This window comes from Cryptomeria japonica, chromosome 8, assembly GCF_030272615.1.
Source record: "Cryptomeria japonica chromosome 8, Sugi_1.0, whole genome shotgun sequence".
Taxonomy (NCBI): Eukaryota; Viridiplantae; Streptophyta; class Pinopsida; order Cupressales; family Cupressaceae; genus Cryptomeria; species Cryptomeria japonica.
The window spans coordinates 273,355,099-273,372,610 of NC_081412.1; the positions used below are offsets into that span (position 1 = coordinate 273,355,099).

General features: G+C 37.5%; 1 protein-coding gene across 3 annotated transcripts in view; it reads left to right on the forward strand.

The window, feature by feature from the left end:
- The window catches only part of LOC131072438 (probable transmembrane GTPase FZO-like, chloroplastic), a 123,968-nt gene that overhangs the window by 38,302 nt on the left and 68,154 nt on the right, over window positions 1-17,512 (forward strand). For all 3 annotated transcript variants that reach the window (XM_058008595.2, XM_058008597.2, XM_058008596.2), the window contains exons 2-3: window positions 7,932-8,497; window positions 8,667-8,735. In XM_058008595.2, the coding sequence (XP_057864578.2) occupies window positions 7,932-8,497; window positions 8,667-8,735 (635 nt within the window). The remainder of the gene's footprint in view (window positions 1-7,931; window positions 8,498-8,666; window positions 8,736-17,512) is intronic.

Genomic DNA, 17,512 nt, shown 5'->3' on the forward strand with positions numbered 1-17,512 from the left:
AGTTAGTCAATGATACCTTCACGATGAACATCACTAGGATATTGCAGGGCGGGATTCACAATCGACTATCTCAAGATGCACAAGAACTTATAAAGAGGTACGGTGCTTGGTTCATCCAGTTTCAAAAGTTTACATATATCAGAGTCCATGGATGTCCTTCACCCCCCTACATGTTGCCGAGGTATCCGACAGACAAGATAGTGCTACTTGAGGTGGCTAGGCAGTTGGCAGACTATGCGAAGACATTCAGACACATGCATAGAAATGGAGCTCCCGTGCCCATCATATTGGGGAATTCAATTGAGGTATGTCCTAATGCTCTAGCCTTGGATGATGCAGAGAGGGAGTTGGCCTCATATTCATTCAAGTTCTTTGCCTCAAGGGAGAATTTTGATCCTTATGGGTATATAGAAGAGGCATATGGTAGGAAGTACAAGCACGAATTTCAGGTAGAAGACTTTTGGATGAATCTCTCAAGTGACTTAGAAGTGAAAAGAAAGATGCATTCCAGATTGCCTTTAGATTTCATCAGGAAGTGCAAAGTTTACAGAGTGGCCGATCAAGCTCAGGACAGTGGCAGACATCTCCAGTCATCCTATGATAGAGAAGACAAGGCAGTGAAGATAGATTGGAACGAGCCTGAGATTACAGACTTGAGAGCTTTGATGGCTCCAGTTTTGTCATGTACTCGCAGATGGGTGGATGTGCAACATCAAAAGTTAAGAGAACAGAACGTACCAATGACTTATACTTTGGAGGAAAGACCAGAAGAGGGAGGAGCAAGCGCAAGTGAAGACAATTCTCATCCTAGAGGCATGAAGAGGAAAGAAAGACCTGAGAAAAGGGAACCCTCCAAGAAGAAGCAAGAGGCTAATCGAGATCGCTCATCAGGTACATCATCTCGACATGAGAAAAGGACAAGTCAAGTTGAAGGACAAGAAATGACGATGCCTGAGGTAGATGAATCTATGGAGTCAATAGTACAAAATGAAAGACCTGAAAGAGGGAAGGCACCTCAACATTCATCAAGTCGATCTCCCCAAGTCAATGAGCTACATGAAGACAAGAATGATGATGAAGTGACATCTCCTCTCCGAGAAGAAGAACCATTGCCTAAAGAAATACAAGTCAGAGAGACAAGATCCACCATTCCAGATTGGTTGAAGGAGAGATTGACAAGGGTGATTGTGATTGAGGATGAAGATAATGTGATTGACTTAGAGAGCTTTGTAGGGAATTCTCAGGAAGTAACGGAGAGGAAGAAGGCCACCAAGATGTCCAAGATGATCAGAGATGAGACAGGGTCCAGGAAGTTACGGATAGCTACACTAGTAGTGGACAAGTATGGAGGTGAAATCCTTGTAGAGGAGTATGATGTAGAAACATTTGGACTTGGCCCACTCACTGCTGAGCAGGCACTAGATGAGGCAACTGATTCATTTGAGGCACTTAAAGACAAGCTTAGGGAAGAAATGGAAAAGAATAGAAAGCTTGAAAGAGAGGTCGGTGCTTGGAGAGGCTACTTTAGCCATCTCAATCAGCCCTTGGGACGTCAAGATCCAACAGTGTCTCCTGTGCAAGCACTTCCCCTTGAATCAGTTGGTGAGGCAAAGAGAGTCAAGAGCTTGCTTCAACTTATGAGCTCTTGGATTGACAAATCCCACACAGTTGCTATTGAATTTGCAACAAGAATGATGCAAACAATTCACCAAGCTATCCAGGTCCTTGAGATCATCCACAACCTAATGATAACAGTAGCCGCTTTTGCCCACACTAGAGATGTTATCATTCCTGTTCTACAAGTAATTAGGCAAACACCAAGGAAGATCCTAGCACAAGAAAAGATAATGGATGGAGGAGCTCATAGTTTACTTCAGTGGTCGACTCTACTCCAGATGAAGGAGGTTCTTTTCGAAGACATCAGCACCAAATGCAATCAAGTTGAAGGAGTCATCCATCCAATTCAAGACAAGGTGTTTGAGGTGTTATGTACCATTCTTGGCAGGAGGATTGAAGTTGAGACAGATGTGGACCTTCAAGAGTTGGAAGAAAGGGTCAAGGTCATCTTTTGCAAAGATGAGAATGTCATCACAAATGAACAACGGGATCAAATGTTCGCTACTATGCTCCTAATTGAGAAGATCAAAGAACTCGAACCTGGATGGGATGCGGCTCTTCTCAAGGCCTTTGATCAAGTTATCCACTTGGAGGAACGAATGAGGAATCTTCCCGAGATTCCTATTGCTGAGATTGAAGGAATTGTGTCCAGATTCATTGCATATGCTAAGAAAGAGCATTGGAAAGGGAATAAGGTTCTAGAAGAGAGGTTGTTGTAGATGATGTGGCACCTTAATTATCATTGGTCTATGTCTCCTAGATTTTTGTGCCAATTAAATATTTGGCTATGCATTTAATATTGTTCAATAAAAGGGGAACTTTTTGTAACAAACCCTAATTAGGGTTTAGGTGTCAGAATCTCAGCCGTTGATCTTCTTTTGATCTAGGCCGTTCATTGTAATTGAGGATGCTATATATAACCTCACTCATTTTCATTTTGTAATTAGAATAAGATATTAGAGATTGGATAGTTAGAGGTTAGAAGATTAGAGCTTTTGGAGAGAAGAAAGTTATTTTGTAGCAAGATTGAGCATTGAAGAAAGAATTTCAAGCAATTGTTGTCTATTTTGGCTTTGAGATCAATAAAATATTGAAGTTATGGTGTTTTATTACAATTCTTGTGGCTATCTTCATGGTTGTTTACTTTCTTGAATCATTCTCAATCGAAATAGTATTTAAGTTTGAAGGACTTAAGTGTTGGGCTTGATCTTTGGTGAGATTCACGTTCCAAACCACTAGCTTCTTACTGATTGTAAGAACGCCTTGTGTGGTCAATTGGAGATATTTGGATTGCTTAAACCTTCAATCATTATTGAACTATTGATATGTACCTTCATGGTAGTGTCTATGATTCTTGATGAATTGAAAAATCATTAGTCACCTTAGAAGATCGCATCAATTTCAGTAGAGTTGTTATTCCTCGACAATACTGAAATTGGTAGAATCTTATCAAGTCTAGCCTACATTGAGTCATTTTTAGGATTTGATTAGAATTCATCTCTTGCAAACCCTATCTTTTGATCTTTTTTGAGAACTTGTTAGTTTAGGAAAATTCTGTTCCTGCAATTCGGATACGTAAGGCCCCTTGATGAAACAGCATTCACAATGACCACTGGTGCTTATCCACACGTAGAGACCCTACATTGAAGAACCTTGGAGTCATCCTGATTGATCCTTTTTCGCGACATCTTCAGCAATCAGAGGCTTTATTCAAGAGAGGATAAGGTACCCTTGGGTATTTTATTCTGTGTTTGATAGTGTACAAAATACACGTCAACAATTCCACACAGCTGTTTCTTGATCAATTAGCCTGCTTTTTCAACTTTTTGGATTTAGAGTAATATTCAGGAATGCTCAGTCTTTAGTGCCGGAACCCCTGCCTGTGTAGAACCTGCCAAAAATAGACTTACTAAAAATAGTAAGTACTTCAAAATGTTTAAATTAGGACAAAATAGGATAGGATAATATTTACCAACAATAGAAACTTCTAAAAATAGTAAGTTTGATTTTTGGCGAAATAAAGACAATCCGGGAGGTAGTGAAATCCCTAAAAAATAGAAACTTTCTAAAAATAGAAAGTTGCTCAGAATTTGCACAAATTTCACTAGCGGGTTCCTTGGAGGGCTCTAATTCCAATGCAACGTTCAATTTTTCCAAAACCCTAAAGGAAAGGCCTCAAATCCAAGTCTGAAGGGCAAAACCATAAAATGGACAAAACAGGTTCTAGACTTAGCCAAATTTATTCAAACAACTTGCAGACTTGATCAAATTCACCCAAAACATATGCAAACCGAGGAGACCGAAGAGATTGTTGCGAAAAGACCAAAAGAACCAAAACCAAAAGACTGAGAGGGCCTAAAATGTAGGGGGTCCCCATTTGCAATGGGGTGAGGTGTGAAAACGTCATAGATCAAAACTTTGTACCATCAAAGATTGGAACTTTGTAATGCATGTCTTGCGCCATACCGTATCTACCTCAATCGGTTAAGCTTACTCAAGAGGAACCTTGCTCTGATACCAATTGTTGAACCCAAGGCAGGATTGAAAGGGGGGGGGGGGATGAATCAGTCCAAAACAGAAATTAATGTAGCACATAAACAATTAAACATCAACACATGAACGCCAAAATTTTCTATGTGGAAAACCCAAACAAGGAAAAACCACGATGAGTATTGACTCACAAAATAATCCATTAGATAGAAATGATTACAAAAGGGAGTTCACTGCTTCAAACGTGCAAATAAAGGCTAACTGCTCATGGCACAAGATACAAAAGAGGACTTGCAAAACTTTTTAGCTAATTGCAACAGGGGCAAGATACAAAAATGATATGAAAGAAGGATCTCCTGATCATGAAGCTGTCCTTGAACTCTGCATCAAGTGACCAACATCAGAACACACGCAACTCAGACCTCAACTGTCAACACTCTGTCTCATATCTCTGCCATAGTCTCAGCACAACTTGCATATCATTCAAACACAACTCTTCTTCTTTGCACTTCATCGAACCTCATTGATTATCTTCGCATCATCTATATTCCACACCTCATCACACTCACTTAACTCAATCACATTCATTGTTATATACACGATAGATCATCAAAGCTTGAACCAAGTCGTCTTGAATCAAAATATACCTTCCGGACCAAAAATACACACGCTGATCCACTCTAGGAGAAAGAGAAGACAAAAACACATCTTCCAATGATCAATTCACTGATCCGCAATCATCGGAACATAACCAACAACATATCCACACACTATGGATCCATATAAGCAATTAACTATCAAAACATACTCTCCAATGCAAACAACTAAAATCTGAATCTCCAGACGATACGGTGAGACCCTTAACACATCAAACAATCTCCCACAACTCATATTCGGACCTAAGAATAGGTCTAACATAGAATATCACGACTAGCAACAAACAATGCTGCAACACCTGAAGAACACAAAGATGTTTTTGGACCACTCAACAATCATATCCATGGTACCAAAACTATATCCAACAAAGACAACCATAGTAAACAATGTCAGCAACACTTTTCGGACCCAAACACTTCTGGAACAACCAATGAACACCTGCAACGCCAACACAACAAGATATCTCTACACCTCAGACATTCTAGACCAAACTGGAACAAGTCTGACATCAATGACAACCACAACAATACATACTTCCACCAAATGCCCCCTTCCTAGGTACTTTGTATTTTTAGTAGGGTTAGCCTATCAATAGTGGTTCTCGTAGGCTAATATAGTGGATAGGGAACCACATTTGGGGACTGGTGGACCTTGCAGGGGGTTCATTTGGCATTTCAGGAGCTCAGATCCAACTTCCTATTTTCTAGGAGGTACTGCTATTTTTAGGCATCACCAGTGGGCCACAGGTGTAGCATTCGTTGTCCGTTTTCAGTGGCCAAGAGATGACTATGAATAAATATTTAAATATTAAAGTTAATATCAAATCAACTTTAATGTTTTATTTAAATAAATTAAAGTTACTTTATTATAAAGTGACTTTTTAAATAAATTATAAAGTTACTTTATAAAAAACAATAAAGTGACTTTATAACATCATATTGAGCGCCCACTTTAGAGAAATTCGATAAATTAATGAAATAATAAATTTAATGATTAACGGAGCCAAAAGGTGTGGTTTTTTTTGGACGAGATAAAAAAGTTTATTTGAAACTTCATTTTGGCATTTTTGAATGCACAAAATTGGACCTTGAGGGGAAACAAGGGTTTCTGGAGAACTTTCAATCTTTGAGAACGAAATCTCTCATAGATTCATGTGTCTGTAGGTGTGAAAGATCACCCAAGGACATCACAACAGGTAGCTTCAATTAGAGGCTGCATATGAGCTTTCAATTACAAAATTTGATAGAGAAGTTATTATCAGTAGATTGGATTGCTGTGTGAGGGGCAGCTTTTCTATTGATTTTGCTCCCTTATTCTAGCTGCAGCCATTACTAGTGGGCCGTACCATTTAGAGCAGGCCGTACACCTGCCAAGGGTTTGCAGGGGCCACAATTCGGTCATTGATTGCTGCAATTAGGCCAAGTTTATTTGCACAAGCCAGCTGCCCCATTTCCAATGCTGGGACATTGTCATCACTGGGACGTTGGGAATTAGTGTGTGCATCTGCCAGTCTAGGCGTAATCTCAGGGTTGATCAACAATTTTCCAGACTTCTAAATTCTTTCTTGTAGCTGCTATTAATCATCATCAGCAATCATGTAGATTCAATTGGCAGACAACCTGGTATGATTAATAATTTAAACATTGTACTTGGTAGGCAAGGGTTTGGAATTGTTAAAAGGGTGTTTAATTATAGTTTGCAATTTCCTTTCGTTAATTATTTCCAAGTCTTTGTATTTTCAATTCAAACCAGAAAACACATAAGAAAAAAAATCAAGAAAAAGCAAAATCAATAGAACAGATCAAAATATCCCAAATTCTGGAAATTAAAAAATATAGACAAGGAGGGATATTTCAAAAATTCTCGTCTTCCTCTTCTTGTTGTTTCCCTTTCCCTTTTCCTCCTCTTTTGGTAAATGCAAAACAGCAATGGGCATGGGTTCTAAAATCTTATTTGAGCTGGGCAGCTTAGGATTTTATTTGTTTTGCTTTATTTATGCCTTTGATGTGTGGGGTGCCCCATAGTCTTTGGAATGGCCAAGGTATGTTGAGACGTCCAAGGGATGACTAGGAAGTCCCCAAAAAGAGCAATAAAAAAGAAGAATGCCCCCAAAACTTTAGAATAAACGGGGGATAGAGGGAACAACCTCTCCAACTCCTTGCCAGATCTGGGATGTTTGGGACATCATTCAGATCCAAGGTACGTGCTCCCTTGGAACATTGGATAGGAGTGGGTAGTGTTTTATTTCATCAGTTTTCCATTCTACTTTATTAGAGTTACCATATTTATTATATTTGTTTTTTGAGAGGATTTGAATTTTGTATTTGAGCACCTTTAGAATATTTTTGGAATCTAAAAGATTTTCTTTTAACACATCCTTTTTAGTTCATGTCACTTCTTTTTACCAGTTACAACTGTATCAACCAGTTACTATGTATAGAGAACGTTAATAAGTTTACAATTTCATTTTTTCTTGCATACAAGGAAAGAGTGGACTAGAATTGTGTTGGTGACAAATGTATATTGTATAAATCTTAATGGAGTATTGAGGATTTTAATTTCACTTGTGGTGGAACAATACCAACATCTAGGTAGGTGTCTTCTGCTTGGCAATATTGCTAATAGCTTCCTCAAATTTTTATGTTCACGAAGGCTCAAGATTTACTCCGAAGGAAATAATTGGTAGAAAGATTTTACCCTGCCAGTTTGGATCTTCCTCAAACTGCTGGAGTTTAGGAACCAATTTTCAACATTATAATACACATATCAATTCTAATAAATTACTGGCTATTCGAATGACATTTTTGTTGCAGATTTTATATTATCTTCTTTTGAGCGTGCTATCATTGTGACAAATTTTAACTTGAGCCTATACTAGCTTTATATAGTGTGTTTTATCAAACAGGTGAGGTTGAATATTTTTCCCAACTGTTGGGTGTCTACGTGACTATCTCTCATTTACATGAAATATTGGAAGCACTTTGATGATTAATGCAAAATTTTTCACACGATCTAACCCAGAAGCAGCATTGAACTAAACTATGGATTGTGGAAAACTAATGTCATTAAGTTACAACTCTTAAAATATTTAAAATCATTTTAATTAGAATGTGAAATGGGAAGATCTCTTCTAGATTCTATAGCTTATGCCATGTTCTTCACTTCAGGGCTGCCTGCTATCATTGCAAGGAATATGATGCAAAGTGCTGGATTAGATTCTACACTTCTTCCATTGGTGGCTAGAACTGTAAGAAGTTCTAAGTCTGCCCAGAGTGCAAGTGCTACTGATGGTGCTGATTTCGTAATGCTTGTCATTGAGAACAAAGAGGAAGCAGATATATTGGTTGATAGTGTTTGCCAAGTCATTACCATACCAGTATTTGTCATGCTCGACTCAATTAAGTCGAGCACTGTGGTTAGCTTAATTTCTAGGTTGAGAAAAGCAGGTGCCAGTGGATTGGTAATTTCAGCAGCAGATATAGAATACTTTGGAGATGACATCCTTAAAAAAGTGAGACCATTACTTTCTAGTACACAAACTGTCAAGGATGCTAAAGAAAATAGTGAAGATGACATCCCTTGGATGAAAATAGCAAATGATAATTTAAGCAGTGATTTAACAAAAGCTGTGCAGAATGTACAGAGTTTAGATCTAAAGGTCAAAGAGCTTTTAGATGAGGAACGGTGCTTTCTGCTGAATGTGATCAATGTTATTCATGAAGCTGCCCCACAGGTATGTCTGTTGATTCTGGTTCTATTTTCTTTTCTATTTACCAATCTCTCTGTTTTCAAAATTCAGCTATTTTCAAATTATACCTGAAAGAACCTCTTGACAATAACCTGACAAAAAACATACTTCAAACCTTGCCTCAATTTTCTTCTTTTTGCATGTTTCTTTACAGATGCAGGAGATTTCACTTCTTGTGGATGCAGTTGCCCAGCTGGATAAATTGTTTTTGCTGGTTATAGTGGTAATTCTGTGTTGAATTTCAACATACTCTGGTTGAACGGCTTATCAATTGGTATTAGCTCTATATTTCAAGTCATTTTTCGTGATGTCTTTGTTATGTCAGTTTATGTGTCCACAATGAAAATTTTTGTAATCATTTAAATTTTTTGAATTTATTTTAAGCACGTTAGCACTTTCATCTATCACAGAGTGTACTTTTAGTGGATTTTTGATCCATATTTCTCCAATTCAGTCAGTCCATGTGTTTGTTGAATTGAAGTTGGGATTTCTTTGAGAAGATGACATCTACTATTGTTAGAGATTATGAGGAAAGAAGTTTCAGCTTTTAGAATTGATGTCTTGTACTCTTTATTAGAAGTATAGTCGCTTGGAGATAGGAGGTGTCCCCAGTGGGGACATTTTTCAGAAGTAGGATATGAGGTTATGGAGGAGCATAAGAATACAAGTTTTTTAATGTCAATAAACTTAATAAAGTAAAAGGATTCTGTAGTTAGCCTAGGTGTTCTACAGCGGAATCAAAGATTCTCATGTTGCTACTGCATAAATAAAAACCAAAACACAATTGACCTACATTAAAAAAAGGGATAACTATAAAATTGAACTTTTAAAAAGAACATATAAATATACAATATTTTCTACACTTTTCAAAGTAAAAACAAAGAAAAAGAATTACCACAAGTAAAATTAAAATTTACATACAAAAGTATAATAGTTCTTCAAATAAAATAAAGTAAACAATACAATAAAATAAAATAATTAAAATTGAATGGCACTTGAGTAAATAAAATAAAATAACTCTTAAAGTAAATAAAAATAGCTCTTAAAATAAAAATAAAGTAAAACATGTCAAAAAAAGAAATTCTTAAATAGGTCCAAAGTAAAATGAAAAACTCTGAAGTAAATAAAAATAGCTTTTTTCAACATGCATCTTTTCTCCCATGACAACCATGGAGCAAAAGCCTAAGTTTGCAGCCAGCTTTCCTATTGTAGTTTTGCCCATTAATGGGATTGATGGTTTTTGGTGGGTTTGTGATGCCACGAGTTAATTGATTGGCCTTTTGCTATAATATGTATTAGGATGGGTAGTTTTTTGGTTTGGGTTGGATATGTTCCAAGGAGGGAAGTCTAGTATTAGATGAGTAGATATTATGTGATTTTGTCTCTATTTTGGTTTGAGAGACATCTTGTTGTGTCTCAGATACCTGTTAAGGGTATGGTGGCTTATGTCATTAGTGGAATGAGGAAGTAGTCTGAAATGGCTGGTCTAGTATGACATTGGCCTTTTCAACTGTATGTAAAAACTCTTTTTTGGATCTAATATATGGGTACAGACCCTTAGCTGCTATTTAACAATAAAAAATTAGCTTTTTTCAAATAAAAATATAGTAAACAATATAAAATAAAATAATTTTTAAATAATTCTAAAGTAAAATTAAATAACTTTATAAGTAAATAAAAATAACTCTTCAAATTAAAATAAGGAACAATGTAAATAAAATAAAATAATTCTTAAATAGTTCTGAAGTAAAGTAAATAATGCTTGAGTAAATAAAATAATTTAAGATTGATATCTCTTTGGCAATTTTTAAGATAGATTTATTTAAGATATTTATACTAGTATAGGTGTAGTCATTATCAACTTAGATGATGAATACCCTGTATGTAATGTGATTGAAGGAGGCTTGAATGCACACCAAGTTGATCTTGCTGTCATCTAAGGTAAAAGCTCAGATACTAGGTTCATGCACTTAGGGGTGGAATTGGAGCCGGGTTCGATACGGATTCTGGTACGACCTGGGTTCATTCTCTTGTTCCTACCAGGTCTGGTCCAGGCGCTTTGTTTGGTACAACTCAAATTGAACTGTGGAGATTTCATTCGTTGATAAAACTTCACTGCTAGATTTCAACGACATCTTTCGAAGGAAGATATTAATGGATTGTAGAATGAACTGCCCTCGATGGTGTTTAGATATGTTTAAATAAGAATTAGATTTTAGATATGTTTAAATATCTAACATTAGATTCTAATTATCGATATGCTTAAACAAGAATTATAACATATTAAAATTAGATTCTAAACACTGATTGTAAAATTAGATTCTAAGTTGCCCCTGTTGGAATACCCCGGACCACTAGGGGGGGGGGGGGGGGTGAATCGGTGGTCAATCTTTTAACTTCTAACTCATTCAAAATCTGTATACTTAAAATCATTAAAACCAAAACATAGATCAGCATAAATCAACTTTGAGAACTCATGAATCACATACACACACACACACACACACATACATATATACATACATACATACATATATTTATATACATATATATATGTATATATATATACATACACACACATATATATATGTGTGTGTGTGTGTGTGTGTGTGTGTACACACACACAATCATTAGGGTTAGACAAATTGCATCATAGTCATATACTATCAATAATATTATACAAACATATTAGGGTTTGGAGGAAGAGACATGATGGGTCCACCCAAAGCCAGAGCCCTCTTGCTTGCTTAGCAGCTTGTACCTGCTTTCCCCGACCATGTCTCGTCTCCCTACAAACAGTTGCCATCTTGTGGAGTTGGGGGGAGGTTGTAAGGGGGTTCACTTGACTCTGTATGTGCCCTCTTTGACCTAGGCCGCAATGGTCCCTCTAGGATGGCCTACTTACAAGCCCGCTCACCATTGTTGTCTTACACCTCAAGCCCTCTCTTGCAAGGTGGATTTCAGACAAAATGTATATACCTATTCTCATCTTCTTGAAGACACATGCCCTCTTGCAGGATTCAAGGGAGGTCGTAAGGGAGTTCCTTGACTCTATAAGTGCCCTCTTGTCCTAGGGGTCACTAAGGTGATCCTAGGACAACCTACTTACAAGATCGCTCATCACCCATCTCTTACTCTTGAGGCCTTCTCCCACAAGAGGGATTTCAGACAATCAAGCATATCTTATATTCTATCTTATAATCATACACTTAAGCATTATCTATTATGCATAAGCAACATGTATATATATACCACCAGTGGTTGTGACAGTATAGAGTGCTGAGAAGGGCAGATCTGAAAATAATATCAGATTGCTATTTTAAGTCTGATCTGAAGATTAATTCCTTTGATGTATTTGATGTTGCATGACTAAAGGTTTGATCTAAAATTCCTTTATTTCCTTTATCAGAATTATTTCTTCTTCGATCTGCTGAATGAAATCTTTGGTGTGATTTTGGTTGTGTTTTCTTCCTCCCTTCCTCCCTTCATTCCATATTCTTTTATTCTATCCTATTTTATTGAGGAAACACATCTCTTGGAAAACAGAAATCCATTTAAAGGGTCACGCCTCATTGTTGTCTAGTCAGATCTGCATTTATTTAAATCAGATTTGCAGTTCTTATTTAAATCAGATCTGCACTTCTTATTCCCTTCAGTATTTTCCTCTCAAATGAGGTTCTCTTCTCCCTTTTATATCTCATGTTTGAGGGAGTCACAACGCTTTATTTCATGTCTTTTGACCATTCATTAACTTAATTAAATTTTAATTAATAATTATATTGAATTATATTTTAATTTTATTTTTTATTTTTTATTCTTGTCTTTTAATTTTATCATCATTATTATTTATTACTAAATTCTATCTCAAAGTGGGGACATTACACTCCACCCCACCCAAGATTGCTTGTCCCCAAGCAATTATCATGGAATGTTCAAAATGATTTCCAATATGAAATGGCTTTGGAAACACACATGGAATAAACATGCTGAAAACACATTAGGTATGAATCAAACATGGAGCATACATGCAAAAACACAAAACATACACATGGATATATGCAAACACGGAGCATACACGCGAATACACGTATTGTGAGATTCCTTCTTATTGACTAGAATGATTCATTGATTCATCTTTACCTTGTAGGATGGTAGGAGCATGCTTTGATACCATTTGTAATGTCCCCTTCCTAATTTGCCCTAAAATAACAACTGCGACAAATTAGGGTTAGGTTTACATCTTACAAAACAAATATTATCTTTAATAATGCGATTTTGGATTTGTAATATATATATATAAAATCATTAGGATTAGACAAACCACATCATATTCATATACTATCAACAATATTATACAAGCATATTAGGGTTTGGAGGAAGGGACATGATGGGTCCACCTGAAGCCATTTCTACACTAAGCCCAAGAGTGGATGTCTGCTAGAGCCCTCTTGCTTGCTTAGCAACTTGTACTTGCTTTCCCCAACCATGTCTCGTCTCCCTACAAATAGATGCCATCTTGTGAAGTTGGGGGGAGGTTCTAAGGTGGGGTTACTTGACTCTATACATGCCTTCTTTGTCCTAGGCCTTAATGGTCCCTCTAGGATGACCTTCTTATGAGCTCGTGTTGTGACTTTTTCACACATCACCCCATTGCTAGCGGGGACTCCCTCTTTTCCTGCTTTCTGCGTTGTTAGGTTAGGGTTTTGGTTGCTTAGTGGGCAATTTTGTGTTTCTCATGCCCGAGTCTCGGAGTTTTGATCATGCCTAGTGCCGTCTAGGGTTTTTGAAGTGTTAGGATCAAGTTGCTAACGTTGATATTTTAATGATCCTAAATTTTGTCTAAGTGTTGACCTTTTGAGCGTTAATGTGTTTTTAAACACGCGCATTGGTGATTTTAAAGTGCAATGGTATTCCCATACCTTTTTGGAGTTGTTTTCTCGCTCTTAGGTATTATTTAGGTTGATTTCGCACTTTATCCCGATAATTTCCTAGCATTTCGCTCATTTTTTTTGGAAAATTTGCCCAAGTCCAGTCTAATTTTGAAGTTTCTAAGTGATTTTGAGTGGTTAAAATGCCAAATCCCTAAGGGAAATCCATATTCCAAGGGTTAGAAGGTCAAATTCCATGCTAGAGGTGCTTTTCCCCCTCATATTCCAAACCACCCACCCTTTTCCCCACTCAAAATCCACACTACACATGGGTTTCCCTTGAAATCCATACTGGCTATGATTTTCCACCACTGTTATCCATGCCTGGATCGATTTCCCCTTGGAAGTGCTAAAATTTGGCGCTGTGTCAGGATTTTTCCAGACTGCCATCGATTTTCCACCAGGAGTGCGAATTGGAGTGCGGACTATAGTGCGGACAATGTTAAGGATGATTCCGTGCCTGGATCGATTTTCCACCAGGCTGTTTTGTGACAAGTTAATGCGCATTTTTGTTCAGACTCTCAGTCCATACCCAAGTCAATTTTCCACTGAGAGCATTTTGATGAGTTTTGAGTCCGGATTTTCATCCAGACTGAGGTCGAATTTTCGTCAGGGTGTGTTTTTTGCAAATGAAGTGAATTTGGAGTGTGGATTCCTTGTCCAAACTGCCATCGATTTTCCCCTAGCCTGTTTTGTATGCATTTGGATGAAATTTTGCATGGATTTTTATCCAAGCTAAGATCGATTTTCCCTTGTGGGGATTATTTTAACGTTTTAAGTGATTTTAATGGGATTTTTCAATCCCAACCCAAGTCAATTTTCCCTTGGAGGCTCAATATTGATTTAAAATTGAAATATTTAATAAGTGAGCCCCATTTAATTGCTTTTAAATGATGATTAGCGATTATTTAAAATTTTAAAAGCAAAAAATTAAATAACTTGCAATAAACATTTAATATTTTAAACCTGCTAGAAGTAAGTTAGTTTTGGCAATCAAGTATATAAGCAAGTGTTTTATCCCACATTGCTTGTGTGGTGAAAGTAAGAGGCAAAAGCAAGTATAAGAGAGGAGTTTCCAGCAATATTTTATTATTTAAGTCTGCCAGGTGTCTCCATGAAAGACTATTTTTCTCCCTTATTGGCGAATTTTGGCAAAGTGCTGAAGTGAAGTGTTGGGTTGAGGATTCTTTCCTCCATTTTTTCCAACTTGGCTATCCATTCCCTTGCTGCCATTGAAGACCATTTTTAGATTTATCGATTTTCCCAAGTTTGGCAATTTTTCCAAATTTGGCGATTTTTGGTGAAAGGTGGCGATTTTTAGTGTTTGAGAGTTTGGCGATATTTTTCCTCTATTGTTGCTTGTTGTTCCAGACCTCCATTGTTGTAGATTTGAGCTACATTGAAGACATTTTCAGAATTTCAAAAATGGCGCTATAGCTGGGAAAGTTCGATTTTTATTTTGCAAGTGCTGGGAGCTATCTTTGGTGGATTCCATGCATGCTTGATGTCATCTTTGCCTCCCCCTTGCTGCCATTTGTTTCAGATCTGAGGTTTGCTTCAGATCCAGACCTCCATTGTTGACTGCATGCTTAATTTTTATTGCCCAGCCAATTCCAACTTAGGCGATTTGGATTTGGAGGTGTTTTGTGGAGTTTTAGTGCATTTTTCAGACCATTTCATTGCTGTTGCAGGTCTGAAAACTCCATTGTAGGCAGCTGTTACTCAGAATCTTCATTTCCAGCCACCTAACCACTTTGGCGATTTTGCTTGGAGCTAATTCCTTAGTTATTTTCTATCATTTTCAGGGATCTTTCACTACTTTGCAAGGTGCTGGTAAGTCTGAAGTAATTAATTTTCAGACTTGTCCTCATAAATTTATTTTTTACCAGCCACACTTACATTCTTGGATATGATTGTTTTCATCATCAAAACTGATTTTTATTGAGTTTGTGCATATTTTGAAGGATTGCAACATGTTGTTTGAAGTTAATTTATTAGTTGCAAGTTGTCTTTAGATTTATGACCTCCATTGTTGACTACGGAAGGTGTCCTCAGACATACTTTTTGTGTGAAAACACAACCTTTCACACCTTTCCTTAGTCATCGTTGATCCGGTATACTCCTTTGCACTTTAGTTTGCATAATTTCTAAGCATAAGGAGGTATTAATGAATTTTATAGAGGGTTTCCATGCCCTAGCATTGTCACACTTTGAATCTAATTGTCAAAATCTACAAAGTGTAGGACTATTCTCTTGACTTTATGCTCTAATTAGCTAAAATCTTTAGAAAGTTAGGAATTTTATCAAAAACATTATTTATTTTCCTAAGTCTAACTTCAAGCTTCGTAAAGGTGCGATGTCAAAGTCTGGATTTAAGGAAAGAACTATTGAAGATGCTGGAGACTGGATTCTATCCAGAGCTCAAGATTTCATCCAGATGGAAGGAGATCACAGATACAAACATAGGAGATCACAGATACAAACATGCATTTCCTAGACTTGGACCAGAAGCGACAGTGGATGTTCGGAGTCGGAAATCAGGTTCCCCAGCATATGTGAACATTATGAAGAGTGGTATTTTCCATGCCGCTGGATTTCCACAGTCCATACAGTGCAGTGAGCTCATCCTGGAATGTGCACGATGTTATGATCCGCTCATGCGAATGATCAAAACTCCTAAGGGCGTTATTGCCAACCTTGCTGAGGACGCCATTGCTGAGGTGTTCAGAATTCCACGCGGAACAAATATGAAGGATGTGACCAAGGATGAATATACAGAAAGATACACGAAAAAGATGGGTGCATGCAAGAATATGATAAGCAAGGAGTGGATGATTGAGCCTAGGTCTCATCATTCCAAGGCTCCCAAGACACTCATGTGCATATACTTCAAAGAGGAATATAGCGACTTGATATTCCTACACAACAGAGTGATGGGGATGCCACAGGGAGCAATATTCGATGGATGGATGTTTTATTTCATCCAGGATTGTCTTAGAGGGACATTGGTAAATTGGTCTAAGATTATAAGTGACAATCTGGACTTTGAGCTGAGGAATGTAGAGCGGTCCAAGTCATTCGCCATGACTTCTTACCTGGTATACCTGCGTGCACGGTTTGTTTCATACAGAGGATTGATATGCAAAGGTGAAGTCGGGAATGGGCAAGGACAATTCAGGAGTCATGAATGCTATCCCCAGTTGAGCATGTATAGAATTGAAGACTATAAGAGAGTGTATGATGCATTCACTATGTACATCACACGAATGTTGCAAGGTGGAATCCACATAAGATTGTCCAAGGAGGCAACAGAGCTAATAGAGAAATATGGATCGTGGTATATTAAGTTTCCCACTTTCACGTACCTCAGGATTCATGGGTTTCAATCTGAACCATACAGACTTCCTAGGTATTCGACCGACAAAATGATCTTGTTGGAAATAGTGAGACATCATCTAGAATTCGATGTCATTCAAAGAGAAAAGCATAGGATAGGCATGACATTCCCTATTTCAGTTGGGAAGACATCAGAGGTCTGCTAGTCAGCCATAGCTGCTAGCACTGCGAGTGAGGAGCTTGCATTCTATCGATTTGCTACATATAAGAAAAAAGAAAGATTTGATCCAGATAAGAAAGTAGGAAGGATCAGGGTGGAGAAGTTCATTCACAAAGTTGACATAGAAGATTATTGGGCCAACTTGATGGACGAGCAAGCAGTGAAGAGAAGAATGTGGTCCAGAATGTTAGTGGATTTCATGAAGAAGTGTGGACTTTTCCTCATTCTTGATCAAGTGTTAGATGACAGAGATTACACGCATCCACAATATGAGAGTGAAATGAAGAAGGCAATCTTATTGCCAAATTGGTCAGAGTCAGAAGAGACTGACCTGAATGTATTGATGAGAGAGGTCTTGAGTTTCTCCCGTGCATGGGTAGATATACAGATGAATAAGTTAGTTGATATTGGTGTTCCCTTCACTTATGAAAGGATGCAGCCGAAAGAGTCTATTTCCGAGGATGATTAGAGGACTATCAGTGATACCAGGATTCATGCAGACGAAGAGAGTCAAGC